General features: G+C 41.5%; 1 protein-coding gene across 1 annotated transcript in view; it reads right to left on the reverse strand.

Moving 5' to 3' along the window:
* Nucleotides 1-1,078: 1,078 nt before the first annotated feature.
* LYPD6 (LY6/PLAUR domain containing 6) overlaps nucleotides 1,079-15,676 on the reverse strand; it is a 39,492-nt gene continuing 24,894 nt past the window's right edge. Inside the window, exons 5-6 of the mRNA XM_075284536.1 lie at nucleotides 5,005-5,135; nucleotides 1,079-3,884 (exon numbers count right to left, since the gene is read on the reverse strand). Of these exons, the coding sequence (XP_075140637.1) occupies nucleotides 3,714-3,884; nucleotides 5,005-5,135 (302 nt within the window). The 3' untranslated portion in view covers nucleotides 1,079-3,713. The remainder of the gene's footprint in view (nucleotides 3,885-5,004; nucleotides 5,136-15,676) is intronic.

Raw genomic sequence — 15,676 nt, forward strand, 5'->3', positions numbered from 1 at the left:
AGATAGATAGATAGATAGATAGATAGATAGATAGATAGGAGATAGATAGATAGATAGATAGATAGATAATGTGATAGATAGATAGATAGATAGATATGTGATAGATAGATAGATAGATAGATAGATAGATAGATATGTGATAGATAGATAGATAGATAGATAGATAGATAGATAGATAGATAGATAATGTGATAGATAGATAGATAGATAGATATGTGATAGATAGATAGATAGATAGATAGATAGATAGATAGATAGATAGATATGTGATAGATAGATAGATAGATAGATAGATAGATAGATAGATAGATAGATATGTGATAGATAGATAGATAGATAGATAGATAGGAGATAGATAGATAGATAGATAGATAGATAGATAGATAATGTGATAGATAGATAGATAGATAGATATGTGATAGATAGATAGATAGATAGATAGATAGATAGATAGATAGATATGTGATAGATAGATAGATAGATAGATAGATATGTGATAGATAGATAGATATGTGATAGATAGATAGATAGATAGATAGATAGATAGATAGATAGATAAGATAGATAATAGATAGATAGATAGATAGAAGATAGATAGATATGTGATAGATAGATAGATAGATATGTGATAGATAGATAGATAGATAGATAGATAGATAGATAGATAGATAGATAGATAGATAAGATAGATAATAGATAGATAGATAGATAGATAGATAGATAGATAGATAGATAGGATAGATAGATAGATAGATAGATAATAGATAGATATGTGATAGATAGATAGATAGATAGATAGATAGATAGATAGATAGATATGTGATAGATAGATAGATAGATAGATAGATAGATAAGATAGATAGATAGATAGATAGATAATAGATAGATATGTGATAGATAGATAGATAGATAGGTGATAGATAGATAGATAGATAGATAGATAGATAGATAGATAGATAGATAGATAGATAGATAGATAATATACTGTATCTGTGTCATCCACTATAACATATATGCCATTATATACAAATTCATTATCATCAGAACAATATAATAAGGTGCAGGCTAGGGCGGGGGTTCAGCACTATGTTTTATTGCCCACATAGAAGTATACAATATGTCTCATGTCCAGTGCTTGGTTTACCATAAAGCATCTACATTAAACATAGATGATATCTTATGATATATATTACATTGCAGCCACTAGTTTACACACAGGAGATGTAACAAAAGTACAAAGCTATACAATATATACAGTTATACATCAATAAATATCTCTACATGAGAGTAAAAATAATACCGTGTATGGATAGCCACAATATACGGAAGCCCATAATACAATGTATAGGAGTGGTATATAGAGAGAGTCTATGTGTACATATGTGCACATATGTGTACAGTATATTGTATATTCTGCGGCTATGACTGCTCTAGGCTGGCGGAGTGCGGTCGTAGTGGACAAGACGGTTGCCTGGTTTAGGCACACAAATTGTATTAGAAAGGTCCTCCGGCGAGGGGCGGATCCAGGGCCAGGTGAGCCGAGCAACTGCATCACGCCGCCTACGCTGATACATAGACATCTGCAGAGAGAAGAGGATCGCGGAGGCAGCGGGAGCAGCAGCAGCGCGATCGGTAAGTATAATAACATTTTTTTTGTTTTATAATAGGCCGCTACCAGCTGGAGTATCTCCAGTATCTCCAGCAGGTAGCGACCTATTTACCAACCTCCCCGGACCTGATCTCTGCCGCTCCCACTTCCCCTTGTACTATAGGCCTCGGAGGCCAGCAGTGAATAGGCCTGGGCCAGGCCACAATCCCACTGCCGCTATTATTATACTCAGGGGTCTTTTGCCTACCCCCAAGACCACCCAGTAAGTAGGGCCCCGCCAAAGTCATTTGCCCAGGTCCCCGCAAAGCCTGGATCCGCCACTGCCTCCGGCCGCACTGCAGAGACCCCCAGTGATCAGCTGCAATCTATAGGAGAATGTAACAGCAAGTGATCAATTCTCCTGCAGCGCCACCACTGGGGAAGTGAAGAATTACACAGTTTATTTGTGAAACCAATGGTCTGTCCATGTCATGCCACACATGCTGGATCCTCCAGAGCAAGAGACACTCTTTGCAGCCATTTTATGAGTAATTGATGAGTCCACTAACTCCATTATATCAGACCAGATAAGCCTATACTGAACACAGGACGAGATGTAGCCCACAGTATAAAAATGGTTCATGGGTGGCAAACCCCAAAAACTTCACATTCAGCCAAACCCGAAAATTTCTAACAAACCCAGTCCTTTATTAACTAGTTCGCTCATTCCTACTTGCCGTATAGTGGCAACCAACAGCCAACACTAGGGGAAGCTCACTGCATACACATTCAGTTCAATGCAAGCTGGGCAGCTCTGTGTGCTGTGAGCTCCCCTAGTGGTGGCAGCAGGAATTATTATTTATCAAGTCAGAGAATTGAAGCTCCCCTATACAGTGAGAGAAGTAAATTCATCTGAGCCTAAAATCAGAGAGGTGTATATTAGCTTTAATAGGGGTGTAGTGCAATGGGCCGAGGTCCCGGTGTAAAGTGGAGCTCATTTCTATATGCATAAAATATTGGTTGGATAATTGGGCTTCAAAGAATGAGGAATACTAATATATAAGTGTACTTGGCACGTCAAACTGGGAAGTTTATCTATAACTTCCATCTATAACAATTCTTATTAAATAGCAATACTTAAAGGGGAAGCCCACCTTTTAACACCATGTTCTATGCTGACATACGGCTTAAGACATCTTTATAACAATTAGTGCTTCATTTTCTGATACACAGTTACAAATCCCCACCATTGGCCGAGGGTTAAAGGGGTTTTCCAAGAGTTAAATATTGATGACTCATCATTCAGGTAAATGTGGCTGAGCTGCAATACCAAACACAGCCACTAGGCAATGTATGGCGCTGTGCTTGGTATTGAATGAGGAGGTGGCAGCGCCCAATCCAATCTAGGGGTCCTGGGTAATGGAACCCAGCAATCAGATACTGATGACCTATCCTAAGCACAGATCTTCAATATTTAACCGTTTTAATATTCCATTCTGTGAATAACCTCCACTAGGGGGAGCTTAAGAGCTTTCAGTGTATACATTAACCTCAATAATAAAACATTTATGCAGTAAAGCTTCTTCGCTACCTACCGAGCACAGCGCCATCCATTGTATAGTGGCTGTGGTAGGTATGACAGCTCAGCCCCATTTATTGAAATGGGACAGAGCTACACAGAGGCCACTTAAAGGGAGAGTCTAGAATTATGATACTCATTACCATACGTTGTATATTGGCTATGCTTGGTATTGCAGCGCAGCCCCATTGATTTGAATAGGACTGAGCTACGGCATGTCCATATGACCAATGTCACTGGTCTGAGAAGATGACGTACAGCTCAATATCATAGTTCTGGACAACCCCTTTAATCACTTACCATCTCTGCCAGCAGTCAGTGAATGTACATTTAAAGGTCCTACATGAGCCCGAACCATCCAGGTCTCCAGCAAGAAAAAAGCGTTTAACCCCGATATATATTATATAACCGCATCATAATAAATTTGTTCTGGCGTATCAAAGCATATAAAATAACTATATACAATATACATATATATACAAACTTACAGAGCTGCGGAGGTCACATAAATAAAACCTATGTACACATCTGTGGTGCGGATCCAGCCTACGTTAACAATAGCCATATAGTGAATACTAAGCATAGCAGGTAGGTGGCGCTGTGGGGGCAATGTCTCTGGGAGTGATTCAGGGGGGACGTTGTTACAAAAATGGAATCTGTTTCGTTCCTGGGTACGGCCATGTTACAGATATTTCCTTCACAACATGAAGTGCAGATCTAAAGGAACAAGAGGAAAAAGGTTAATAATATCCGGATACAACGTACAACCATGGACGATAAGGGAATTGTATGGGTAAGCGATTGTCTTCTATGCGCTAGTACTGGGATTACTACAGGAGGAAAACTACAGGGAAGTCAATATTCTAGAATATTCCAAAAGTTTTGGGGTTGACCCAAATTTTTGGGGCCTCCTGGGTGACATTACAGGCCCTGACGACTGATGAGTGATCACTTGGAGTGTACCAATATCATGACGCTCATGTTAAAGATACATAACAAGACCCAATCACAAACGTTAATGGTCCTTCAGAGACTGTGAGGTCACCCCGAAGGCCAGAAGAGGTCAGACAAGGACCACAAGGAAGCACTGGATGCCAAAATGGAGCCCGGGAGAGGTAAAGAAGTTGTCAGTGTTTATGTTTCCGCACCACCTCTGGGGCTCCACTTATACTCTGGGGCCTGAAGATATCCTTTCCTCTCGTCTGATACTGATGGTCGATCCTAACAACCCTTTTACACCTTAACTGTTTATCCACTTTTTGCTTTATAAATGCAGGGTTCAGGTGAATGCAATAAACTTTGTAATATGTCCTATCAGAGGGAAGTGCTTCTATCTGCTGATATCAGATCCTCTCCTGTCTGCTAAACTGCCCCATTCACTACCAGATCCATGTACACTGAAGACTCACGGGCAGATCAGTTAACATAGACGTCTATGGAGAGGAAAGGAGGTGGAGCCAGGTGGGAGAGAAACAACAGACACACCCCAGTAATAGATTAGCAGGTTTTAATCACTTTTATATCAGATCTCTAGCAGTTTTTCGGCACGTTTTAGCAAGACTGAACAGTATAGATGTGAATAGAAGGAGAAATTTTTACTGTATATGCTGCAGGAGGTCTGTGCCTATCTCTTTGCTTCTGACTTGTTTATTCACTCCTCCTTCCCCTCCTCACAGACATCTATAAACTGCAGCCTGTCCTGAATGGGACTGAGCAGTGAATTGAGCAGTTTAGCAGGCAGGAGAGGAGTTTCTAACAGGAGACAAAAGCGTTTAACTCTGATATATTACAGAGTATCTTATATTATCACAGACCATAGGAAAATGTCATTTCATACCTTGTAACCCTGAGGACTGGACTCTCTGCACCCTGTATTTAGGCACTGCTCCAGCGACGCACAACTCTTAGTCACTGACAAGCTTTCCCCCAATGCATCCATAATGTGCTGAGAGTAACAATATCTGGTATCTGGGAAAGAAATACATTGTGATTACATTACACATCTCCACACTCCAATTCTGTAGCGTTTTTTTTTTTTTTGCAACAGTTACTTTATTTACATCATAGTCAGGATTACAATACAAGATAACACCTCAATAGATAACACCACTGACCCATCATTACATCACTACTGGCAAAAGATGATGTCACATCTTATCTCCTCCCCCTCCCTGCACAGAGCCTGTCTAACTCTCCCATGAGTCGGCTCCGGACTATTGCTGGCTTTGGCCATGAGACTGCTGTAAAGCAGATCACTAAATGCTGTTAACAGAGCAGAGGAGAAGCTCAGAGATCATGGACAGAAAATAGAATAAAAAATCTACAATCAGGAAATAGAAACAAGATAGACAAAGTGATAGATTTTATCTAGTTTTAGAAATAAAAAAAATTGACAACGCGTTCTTTTTATCCGTTGTATAATCCTAACAAAGCAGATTGGAAAATTGCAGAATTTTTCATTATATTCTGATTATTCACATTAATCCCTTTAATCTAGAAAGACTTCCCTTCGCCTCGCCCAACCTGTCTGGTTTGGTAAATAACCGTATTTCAGATAATTTTAGAACTTTTTGCTTTGCTTTGTGCCGTTCCTCATAGAAATTTATGAATATAACTTGTCACTTGGCTGTTACAAATCCTTACACGGGCTGCAGAATATTTAGGATTCTTATAGATAGATAGATAGATAGATAGATAGATAGATAGATAGATAGATAGATAGATGAGATAGATAGGAGATAGATAGATAGATAGATAGATAGATAGATAGATAGGAGATAGATAGATAGATAGATAGATAGATAGATAGATAGATAGATAGATAGATAGATAGAGGAGATAGAGATATAGGAGATAGATAGATAGATAGATAGATAGATAGATAGATAGATAGATAGATAGGAGATAGATAGATAGATAGATAGATAGATAGATAGATAGATAGGAGATAGATAGATAGATAGATAGATAGATAGATAGGAAGGAGATAGATAGATAGATAGATAGATAGATAGATAGGAGATAGATAGATAGATAGATAGATAGATAGATAGATAGATAGATAGAGGAGATAGATAGATAGATAGATAGATAGATAGATAGATAGATAGATAGATAGATAGATAGATAGATAGATAGATAGATAGAGGAGATAGATAGGAGATAGATAGATAGATAGATAGATAGATAGATAGATAGATAGATAGATAGATAGATAGATAGATAGGAGATAGATAGATAGATAGATAGATAGATAGATGAGATAGATAGATAGATAGATAGATAGATAGATAGATAGATAGATAGATAGATAGATAGATAGATAGAGGAGATAGATAGGAGATAGATAGATAGATAGATAGATAGATAGATAGATAGATAGATAGATGGATGGATGGATGGATGGATGGATGGATGGATGGATGGATGGATGGATAGATAGATAGATAGATAGATAGATAGATAGATAGATAGATAGATAGATAGATAGATGATAACATGGAAATTTTTGAAAAAAAAAACAAATTTTTTAGAAATATCTTTAACATAAAACTTGATTTCAAAACTTGGCCATTTCACGGTGTCACCTTCCCTTTAGAGTTTCTCTATGGAACTTCCAAAATGAGAAAGTTGACCTTTTCCCTATATCGAAACTTGGGTTGTGTGATGGTCATGTGATTTTACGTAACCGTCACATGACCAAAAATCGCCATAGAACTCTCCCTTCAATGGTTAAATCCATGTGCAACTTTTCTTTTCACAAAGAAGCCATGATCTCAGCCTGAAACAAAACAAGGCGATAACAGAACCTTCCCGACAGAAGCCGCCACCGTGTTTTTACAAGTCTCTGACAAATCTCTCATCTCCATTGCCAAAACGTAAATCCACAACCCAAAGAGTAATATTTATCCAGCAAAAAAAATGTAAAATATCTGTCAGATGACAGATCTGATAAGTGATTTGCAAAACATCAGTTAAAAGGAATTTTCCGGCCCCAAATCGGGTTTACCAATGTGGGGTCCAATAGCTGGATCCCGCACAGATTAGCTGGTGCTGTGGCCTCCAGGGGTCAGAAGCTGCTAATGGATGGGGAGCGCATGCAGGTCATGTCATAGGAGCAATGCAGCAGCCTCATCCACTATACAGGGAAATTGTAACAGGCTTTTATTACTTTAATAGGAGTGCTACCTTAGCACATGTGTTTTTAGGGCACACCTAAACTGTGGATATTGGGAATCAACCTGAATACCTTGAGTAGCGCATTCAAGATAACTGGTGCAGCACAAGAAAAACCTTAGAACTGTCACATTAGTCCCTGGCACCCCTGGGAGTCCTCGTTCTAGTTCCTCTGTCACAAGAAGACTTTGGGTAAAATAACTTGCCAATGCAGTTTTGGAAACTAAGGAGGGTAAACTGGAGGAAACCCTGTAGGACCGTAGCTGTCTGAAGAGGGTAAAATGGTGGAATTTAAAGAGAAAGTCCCGCCAGGAAATGACCTATTGTTTAAATCACATTTTTATGTTACATAAATTTTCTTATGAATTTTTAGATTTAAAAAAAAAAAAAAATTAAAAAAATCTTGTAACTCCAACTCTTACCACGAAGCCTAAAATTGTTTGTGAGTTACTGAACCATGGTCCATAGACACAATGGTCTATGGGAGAGATTTCTAGGCCAGCTCTGTGACCTACCGGTATAAGTAGAGGGGAGTAGATAAGATGTGACATCACCTATTGTTACTGGTGGACTCTGTGTCTTATCTACATATTTATGTGATCGCTGTGATCACCATGATCATCAGTGTGCTGTAAGTGAGGCGACTACTGCAAAGATCTCCTACAGAAAAAAGGAAGTCAGAATATATTATCTGGCTTAGTGTAACCAGAGTCAAAACTGATGGATTTTTAGGATTTTTTTTTATTATTTTAAAAAATATATAAGTAACTAGCAGAAGGACTTGGTACATTTCATTTTTTGTTCGTGTAGTGGCCCCATAAGAATAGGTATGGAAACCTAGAGTAAAGCTGTGTGTATGTGAAGACTGAAGAACCTGCGAGTTTCCATTGTTCCATAAGCCTCATGTGATCATGTGTATCTCAGTTTGGATATCAGTGAAAATCCTGTGATCAGTTGTTATGGAAAACTGGAATAAAGCTGTGTGTATGTGACCTTGTGTAACAGTGTCATCCACAACGCCCTGCCCCTTTAAAACTGACCTATAGCAGTAAGGAAAAATGGCTGGGTTGTTATGGAAACCTGGAGTAAAGCTGTGTGCATGTGCAGCCTATGAGCTTCTATTGGCTGATAAGGGACATGTGACCGTGTGTATGGCAGTTGAAATATGAGTCAAAGACTTGCAGACTTATGGCTTATTGGCTAATGCAGGTCATTTTTTGGCAATACTGTATCTCAGGAATGGTACGTCCCAGAGAGTTGAGACCCAGTCTAAAACCTTCCCGAATACCTGATGTACCTGTGTGCCAAATTTGGTGAGAATCGGTCTAGTCATTTGGTCACGTATAAAGAACATAGATAGACAGAAACTCATTATATATATATATATATATATATATATATATATATATATATGAGAGATGACAAGGTGTTATCTATAGAGAGTTTATCTTCTATTGTAATACTATCTGAGATGTAAATTAGGTGACTGCTGCAAAGAAAACTCATACAGAATTGGCCACTGTCCTTCTATTATTATACTTAGTGGTCAGAGTAAAAACTACAGAATATTTATTTATTTTATTTTATTTAAACTGACATGGAAAAATTAAAAATCATTAAAGATTCTTAATAATTTTTCTACACGTTCCCTTTAATTACTTTTTGAAGCTTCCGTGTTTGGGGGTCATTACCTTCTGTTCCCGTTTTCCTCTCGACTCTCTGGTTCTAATCTCCTGTCAGAGTCACTTAAAATGAAACAAGTGAGCATTATGATAAGCTACAGGTTTAATCCGCCCGGACAGACCGCCATTGTGCGCTGATTAATTACTGTGTGCGCTTTCCAGACGCATTTTATCATGAGGAGAAAACTCATTCTTTGCGGACGTTGATGTTTGTTAAATAGAAAAGCCACTTTCCTCCCAAAAATAAAGAAAACTTTGAGGGCATGCTGAAACGTTGTCTCCTCGCAATACGAAGACGCCAGGTGAGGTGCCGAGTGATACGCAGCAGGTAACATATAAATCATGGGAGCTGTCAGGAGGGGACGCAAACATGGCTGCAGCACACAATGACTATCAGGGGAAAGTGGAAACGTTCATGTGACCACAACAAACTGGAGCATCCATAATGGGTCAAGTTCAGGACACCAAAATTAGGTCAAAAACATCTTACAGGGTGACTACTGGTGACATATCACACTCAAAATGTATCTAAGACCAGGGCCCCAAGTTCCGAAAATGCAGCGATTTGGCTGCTGTAGAAATGCCGAAAAAGTTTTACAGTATCTTCAAAGTGGATGGGATTCTAAGTAATCTGACCACAATAAAGACATCATGGCTGGTTATCAGGAGGACACTACATGTATGAGAAGATAACCTGACCACAACAAGGACATCATGGCTGGTTATCAGGAGGACACTACATGAATGAGAAGATAACCTGACCACAACAAGGACATCATGGCTAGTTATCAGGAGGGACACTACATGTATAAGAAGATAACCTGACCACAATAAGGACATCATGGCTGGTTATCAGGAGGACACTACATGTATGAGAAGATAACCTGACCACAATAAGGACATCATGGCTGGTTATCAGGAGGACACTACATGAATGAGAAGATAACCTGACCACAACAAGGACATCATGGCTGGTTATCAGGAGGGACACTACATGTATGAGAAGATAACCTGACCACAATAAGGACATCATGGCTGGTTATCAGGAGGACACTACATGTATGAGAAGATAACCTGACCACAACAAGGACATCATGGCTGGTTATCAGGAGGACACTACATGTATGAGAAGATAACCTGACCACAACAAGGACATCATGGCTGGTTATCAGGAGGACACTACATGTATGAGAAGATAACCTGAACACAATAAGGACATCATGGCTGGTTATCAGGAGGACATTACATGTATGAGAAGATAACCGGACCACAATAAGGACATCATGGCTGGTTATCAGGAGGACATTACATGTATGAGAAGATAACCGGACCACAATAAGGACATCATGGCTGGTTATCGGGAGGACACTACATGTATAGTGGGGCAAAAAAGTATTTAGTCAGTCACCAATAGTGCAAGTTCCACCACTTAAAAAGATGAGAGGCATCTGTAATTTACATCATAGGTAGACCTCAACTATGAGAGACAAAATGAGAAAACAAATCCAGAAAATCACATTTTGTGAGATTTTGTAAGAATTTATTTGCAAATTATGGTGGAAAATAAGTATTTGGTCACCTACAAACAATCCAGATTTCTGGCTCTCACAGACCTGTAACTTCTTCTTTAAGAGTCTCCTCTTTCCTCCACTCATTACCTGTAGTAATGGCTCCTGTTTAAACTTGTTATCAGTATAAAAAGACACCTGTGCACACCCTCAAACAGTCAGACTCCAAACTCCACTATGGTGAAGACCAAAGAGCTGTCAAAGGACACCAGGAACAAAATTGTAGCCCTGCACCAGGCTGGGAAGACTGAACCTGCAATAGGCAACCAGCTTGGATTGAAGAAATCAACTGTGGGAGCAATAATTAGAAAATGGAAGACATACAAGACCACTGATAATCTCCCTCGATCTGGGGCTCCACGCAAAATCTCACCCCGTGGGGTCAAAATGATCACAAGAACGGTGAGCAAAAATCCCAGAACCACGCGGGGGGACCTAGTGAATGAACTGCAGAGAGCTGGGACCAATGTAACAAAGCCTACCATCAGTAACACACTACGCCGCCAGGGACTCAGATCCTGCAGTGCCAGACGTGTCCCACTGCTTAAGCCAGTACATGTCCGGGCCCGTCTGAAGTTTGCTAGAGAGCATTTGGATGATCCAGAAGAGTATTGGGAGAATGTCCTATGGTCTGATGAAACCAAACTGGAACTGTTTGGTAGAAACACAACTTTACGTGTTTGGAGGAAAAAGAATACTGAGTTGCATCCATCAAACACCATACCTACTGTAAAGCATGGGGGTGGAAACATCATGCTTTGGGGCTGTTTCTCTGCAAAGGGGCCAGAACGACTGATCCGGGTACATGAAAGAATGAATGGGGCCATGTATCGTGAGACTTTGAGTGCAAACCTCCTTCCATCAGCAAGGGCACTGAAGATGAAACGTGGCTGGGTCTTTCAACATGACAATGATCCAAAGCACACCGCCAGGGCAACGAAGGAGTGGCTTTGTAAGAAGCATTTCAAGGTCCTGGAGTGGCCTAGCCAGTCTCCAGATCTCAACCCTATAGAAAACCTTTGGAGGGAGTTGAAAGTCCGTGTTGTCAAGCTACAGCCCCAAAACATCACTGCTCTAGAGGAGATCTGCATGGAAGAATGGGCCAACATACCAACAACAGTGTGTGCCAACCTTGTGAAGACTTACAGAAAACGTCTGACCTCTGTCATTGCCAACAAAGGAGAGAGAACAAAGTATTGAGATGAAATTTTGTTACTGACCAAATACTTATTTTCCACCATAATTTGCAAATAAATTCTTACAAAATCAGACAATGTGATTTTCTGGATTTGTTTTCTCATTTTGTCTCTCATAGTTGAGGACTACCTATGATGTAAATTACAGACGCCTCTCATCTTTGTAAGTGGTGGAACTTGCACTATTGGTGACTGACTAAATACTTTTTTGCCCCACTGTATGAGAAGATAACCTGACCACAATAAGGACATCATGGCTGGTTATCAGGAGGGGACAGTACATGTATGAGAAGATAACCCGACCACAGTAAGGACATCATGGTTCCGTTTCTGACTGATAAGATTGCCAAGAATTGTTGGCCATATTTTACTAATAGCATAAAACAGAATATCTGAAGGTAAGCTAATTGTTTCCCACCCTTGTCCGGCCACCTATCTCCCCATCGCTGCACTTTCCTATCACTTCTTACAGCAGATTCGCAGCTATTTCGGCTCTAGAGGGTTTTGTGCCTCGGGCCAGCAGTAAAGTCTGTCCTTGAACTTTCACTGAAATACCAGAAATTAAAATGGCGACGATTATTTGGGTTTAATTATGCGGCATAGACTCCTCACTATCGCCTCAAGCCAGAAAAACTCCATGTGTATCCAGTTACCTGACACACTCAGCTGTAAATATGTGCACGCAACGCGGACAGGTGTCCTGTAAGGATAGTAACAAATCAGATACTGTACATGGTTAGTGAGCTGGGGAGAGTCTTATATGGCTGCTATTATTGGGTCACAGAGGTGTAACTTAAAGGGAGTGTGTCATCACCCCAGCCCTGCAGATAGATAGGTTAGTGTCACCAGAACCAGCATATCACCCCAGCCCTGCAGATAGATAGGTTAGTGTCACCAGAACCAGCATATCACCCCAGCCCTGCAGATAGATAGGTTAGTGTCACCAGAACCAGCATATCACCCAGCCCTGCAGATAGATAGGTTACTGTCACCAGAACCAGCATATCACCCCAGCCCTGCAGATAGATAGGTTAGTGTTACCAAAACCAGCATATCACCCCAGTCCTGCAGATAGATAGGTTAGTGTTACCAAAACCAGCATATCACCCCAGTCCTGCAGATAGATAGGTTAGTGTCACCAGAACCAGCATATCACCCCAGCCCTGCAGATAGATAGGTTAGTGTCACCAGAACCAGCATATCACCCCAGCCCTGCAGATAGATAGATTACTGTCACCAGTACCAGCATATCACCCCAGCCCTGCAGATAGATAGGTTAGTGTTACCAGAACCAGCATATCACCCCAGCCCTGCAGATAGATAGGTTACTGTCACCAGAACCAGCATATCACCCCAGCCCTGCAGATAGATAGGTTAGTGTTACCAAAACCAGCATATCACCCCAGTCCTGCAGATAGATAGGTTAGTGTTACCAAAACCAGCATATCACCCCAGTCCTGCAGATAGATAGGTTAGTGTCACCAGAACCAGCATATCACCCCAGCCCTGCAGATAGATAGGTTAGTGTCACCAGAACCAGCATATCACCCCAGCCCTGCAGATAGATAGATTACTGTCACCAGTACCAGCATATCACCCCAGCCCTGCAGATAGATAGGTTAGTGTCACCAGAACCAGCATATCACCCCAGCCCTGCAGATAGATAGATTACTGTCACCAGTACCAGCATATCACCCCAGCCCTGCAGATAGATAGGTTAGTGTTACCAGAACCAGCATATCACCCCAGCCCTGCAGATAGATAGGTTAGTGTTACCAAAACCAGCATATCACCCCAGTCCTGCAGATAGATAGGTTAGTGTCACCAGAACCAGCATATCACCCCAGCCCTGCAGATAGATAGGTTACTGTCACCAGTACCAGCATATCACCCCAGCCCTGCAGATAGATAGGTTAGTGTTACCAAAACCAGCATATCACCCCAGTCCTGCAGATAGATAGGTTAGTGTCACCAGAACCAGCATATCACCCCAGTCCTGCAGATAGATAGGTTAGTGTCACCAGGACCAGCATATCACCCCAGCCCTGCAGATAGATAGGTTAGTGTCACCAGAACCCTCATATCACCCCATCCCTGCAGATAGATAGGTTAGTGTCACCAGAACCAGCATATCACCCCAGCCCTGCAGATAGATAGGTTAGTGTCACCAGAACCAGCATATCACCCCAGCCCTGCAGATAGATAGGTTACTGTCACCAGAACCAGCATATCACCCCAGTCCTGCAGATAGATAGGTTAGTATCACCAGAACCAGCATATCACCCCAGGCCTGCAGATAGATAGGTTACTGTCACCAGAACCAGCATATCACCCCAGCCCTGCAGATAGATAGGTTACTTTCACCAGACCCAGCATATCACCCCAGCCCTGCAGATAGATAGGTTACTGTCACCAGGACCAGCATATCACCCCAGCCCTGCAGATAGATAGGTTAGTGTCACCAGAACCAGCATATCACCCCAGTCCTGCAGATAGATAGGTTAGTGTCACCAGAACCAGCATATCACCCCAGTCCTGCAGATAGATAGGTTACTGTCACCAGAACCAGCATATCACCCCAGCCCTGCAGATAGATAGGTTACTGTCACCAGACCCAGCATATCACCCCAGCCCTGCAGATAGATAGGTTAGTGTCACCAGAACCAGCATATCACCCCAGTCCTGCAGATAGATAGGTTAGTATCACCAGAACCAGCATATCACCCCAGGCCTGCAGATAGATAGGTTAGTGTCACCAGAACCAGCATATCACCCCAGCCCTGCAGATAGATAGGTTAGTGTCACCAGAACCAGCATATCACCCCAGTCCTGCAGATAGATAGGTTAGTGTCACCAGAACCAGCATATCACCCCAGTCCTGCAGATAGATAGGTTACTGTCACCAGAACCAGCATATCACCCCAGCCCTGCAGATAGATAGGTTACTGTCACCAGACCCAGCATATCACCCCAGCCCTGCAGATAGATAGGTTAGTGTCACCAGGACCAGCATATCACCCCAGCCCTGCAGATAGATAGGTTAGTATCACCAGAACCAGCATATCACCCCAGCCCTGCAGATAGATAGGTTAGTATCACCAGAACCAGCATATCACCCCAGCCCTGCAGATAGATAGGTTAGTATCACCAGACCGAGCATATCATCCCAGCCCTGCAGATAGATAGGTTACTGTCACCAGAACCAGCATGTCACTACGCCGCAATCAGACTCCTGTCCTTACAGAAATAAAAAGCAAAACTAAACTCGGCTCTGACACAACAAAACATAACTAAACAGAGTCTGTGACGTTACTATCTGCCAGGTCATGCCTTATAATATAAGAGATGAAAGCACGAGTCCATTTTTTTAAAATATTTATGCCAAAAATCTTCCATTGTGAAATGTTGGCGATAGATAATGAAGAGAGTGGAGCGCATGTACAGTCACCTCTCTACACTGCTACCATCCACCTCTGTCTGCCCCCCAGGAATCAAGGGACCCCCACTCCTGATAATTGCCATTCCCATTGACAGGAGCTGTATTCTATAAAACTTTGCATCTTAAGTAGAATCCTCGAGTAACAATTCAGAATTCCAGGCGATTTCCTCGGTGAAGAGTGCTGTGTAAAGAAAGCCAAAGGCCGGCAGCAGACTCTGCGCTGTTAATGGGTTTTTGATGTTGACTCAAAAAGTTTTTTTGTTTTTTTTTCCTGGCTTCTGTCCGTGGGAATAAAATTATTGAGTCGAGTGTTTGTGCGCAGTCTGCACGGATGGCGGCGGAGCGCTGCGGGGTGAGACGTCTTGAATGAAGATACTTAAAGGATTGATACACTATAACTGTATAGGACGTGGCAGTCTCAGTTCATCGGCGCTGCCCCTTGGGTAAA

Source organism: Leptodactylus fuscus, chromosome 8 (genome assembly GCF_031893055.1).
Source record: "Leptodactylus fuscus isolate aLepFus1 chromosome 8, aLepFus1.hap2, whole genome shotgun sequence".
NCBI classification, from domain to species: domain Eukaryota; kingdom Metazoa; phylum Chordata; class Amphibia; order Anura; family Leptodactylidae; genus Leptodactylus; species Leptodactylus fuscus.